The sequence below is a fragment of the Mus caroli genome, chromosome 12, assembly GCF_900094665.2.
Source record: "Mus caroli chromosome 12, CAROLI_EIJ_v1.1, whole genome shotgun sequence".
Lineage (NCBI taxonomy): Eukaryota > Metazoa > Chordata > Mammalia > Rodentia > Muridae > Mus > Mus caroli.
The window spans coordinates 70,702,594-70,704,706 of NC_034581.1; the positions used below are offsets into that span (position 1 = coordinate 70,702,594).

The 2,113-nt window shown below is 41.3% G+C and overlaps 1 protein-coding gene across 3 annotated transcripts in view; it reads right to left on the minus strand.

Moving 5' to 3' along the window:
* Esr2 (estrogen receptor 2) overlaps window positions 1-2,113 on the minus strand; it is a 53,506-nt gene that overhangs the window by 34,244 nt on the left and 17,149 nt on the right. For all 3 annotated transcript variants that reach the window (XM_021179259.1, XM_021179258.1, XM_021179260.2), the window contains one exon: window positions 1,642-1,758. In XM_021179259.1, the coding sequence (XP_021034918.1) occupies window positions 1,642-1,758 (117 nt within the window). The remainder of the gene's footprint in view (window positions 1-1,641; window positions 1,759-2,113) is intronic.

The window sequence follows — 2,113 nt, forward strand, 5'->3', positions numbered from 1 at the left end:
AAAGAAAGAAAGAAAGAAAGAAAGAAAGAAAGAAAGAAAGAAAGAAAGAAAGGAAAAAGAAAAGGACTAAAGACTGCCCAGGGAGCAGAGGGACTGGGGCTAGAGGGATGGCACCATGGTTAAGAGAGCTTGCTGCTTGCTCTTCCAGAGGACCTGAGTTCGACTCCAAGCACCCACATTTGGTTGCTCACAGCTGCCTATACCTCCAACTCCAGTGGGTTCCTCAGGTACCAAAATAGACATTAAGTTTTAAGAAATTATTTTTAAGCAGAGCTACTAAGAAATGATCATGGAGAAAAGATGAGTTTGTTTTTTTTTTTTCCCAAATGGAGAGAAGTTACAAGAAATTACAAGCAAAACAGTGGTTAGCTACCAGAAAAATAAATACAGGCAGAGCCAATGTGAATATACATAAATAAGAAAATGTATACAGATGAGTTTCAACAGCCAGCAAACTATGGGGTGGGAGAGATGGCTCAGTGGTTAAAAGTGTGTGCCGCTCTTGCAGAGGCCCCACGTTTGGTTCCCAGCACCCATACTGGGTAGCCTACAATGACCTTTAACTCCAGTTCCAGGAGACCCAACAACTCTAGGCTCTGCAGACACTGTAGTTACACACACACACACACACACACACACACACACACACACACACACATATATATGGGGAGAGAGATATTTTATTTTATTTCTGTTTTTGTTTTTTTTCGAGACAGGGTTTCTCTGTGTAGCCCTGGCTGTACTGGAACTCACTTTGTAGACCAGGCTGGCCTCAACTCAGAAATCCGCCTGTCTCTGCCTCCCAAGTGCTGGGATTAAAGGCATGTGCCACCACTTCCCGGCAATAGATTTATTTTAAAGAGAAAAAAATCTAAAAGAAGAAAAAGATAAATATATAAAATATATGTGTTTGTATGTGTATAAACTTTAATCTGTAAGTTGACTGTAAGTTATATGTTTACATTCATAAAAATATATGCAGTCATATTCAAAATCTGTGTTCTATGTGCTTTTCATAGTTCTATTACATTTCTGACATATATGTACATATATATGTATAAGTCAGAAACAAATATATACATATATGTGTGTAAGTATATATGTATATATACATATTATACACATTACATATATATGTGTATATATATATACACATACATACATACATACATACACACACACACACACACATATATGGTTTTCCCTAAGTCTAGAAAGCTGGTGAGGAGACAGAACCGCACCTTCCCATAGTCATCTCAATGATCCACCATGCATTCTGCTTTCTTGTCAGAAGCTTAACTGGGGACGATGATGCCAGGATGTCACTCTTGGTTGACAGGTGGATCTCCAGCCCTTAGAATGTTTCAGTGGCTATAAGTCCACCAACCTACACAGAGGCCTTTCTCTTGCCCCACCACTGAGCCATGCAACTTTCCCCTGTAATGTACTGAAATCTCTGCCCTGTGCTTGCTCAGTTTCCCAACTCCGTCTGCAGCTGCACGGAATAACCAGTGCACTTTGGTGGATACAAACACTTAAAGACACTTCCCACGCCCTACGCCTCCTCTCAGACAGGCCTGAGTCTCCAGGTCCTCGGCTGTCCCAGGCACCCAGAACAATAAAAGGGAAGTGAACACTCACCACACTTGACCATTCCTACTTCATAACACTTGCGAAGTCGGCAGGCCTGGCAGCTTTTACGCCGGTTCTTGTCTATGGTACACTGATTCGTGGCTGGGCAGATATAGTCATTATGTCCTACAGCAAGGAAAAGGGTGGTTAATGAAACATTTGGTTGATAATACTATGTAGCCGAGAGACAGGGGACAGATACAGGAAAGGCACCAAAGTGAAGAGAATATTTGGGTGCCTTTTGGTACTAAGAATTAAACCCAAGGCCTCGTGCTAGGCAAGTCCCCACCCACTGAGCTATATTCCCAGCCTTGAGGTCTTTATTCTTTTTTTTTTAAAGGTTTATTTAATCTTTTACATTTATTTATTTAGAAAGAGAGAGGATGTAGGTCAAAGGTCCAACTCAGGTCATCAAACTTGGCCAAGTTTGTGGCCAGCCTGGGCTAAGTAAGAAAAGGAAAGAAAAGAAAGGAAGAGGGAA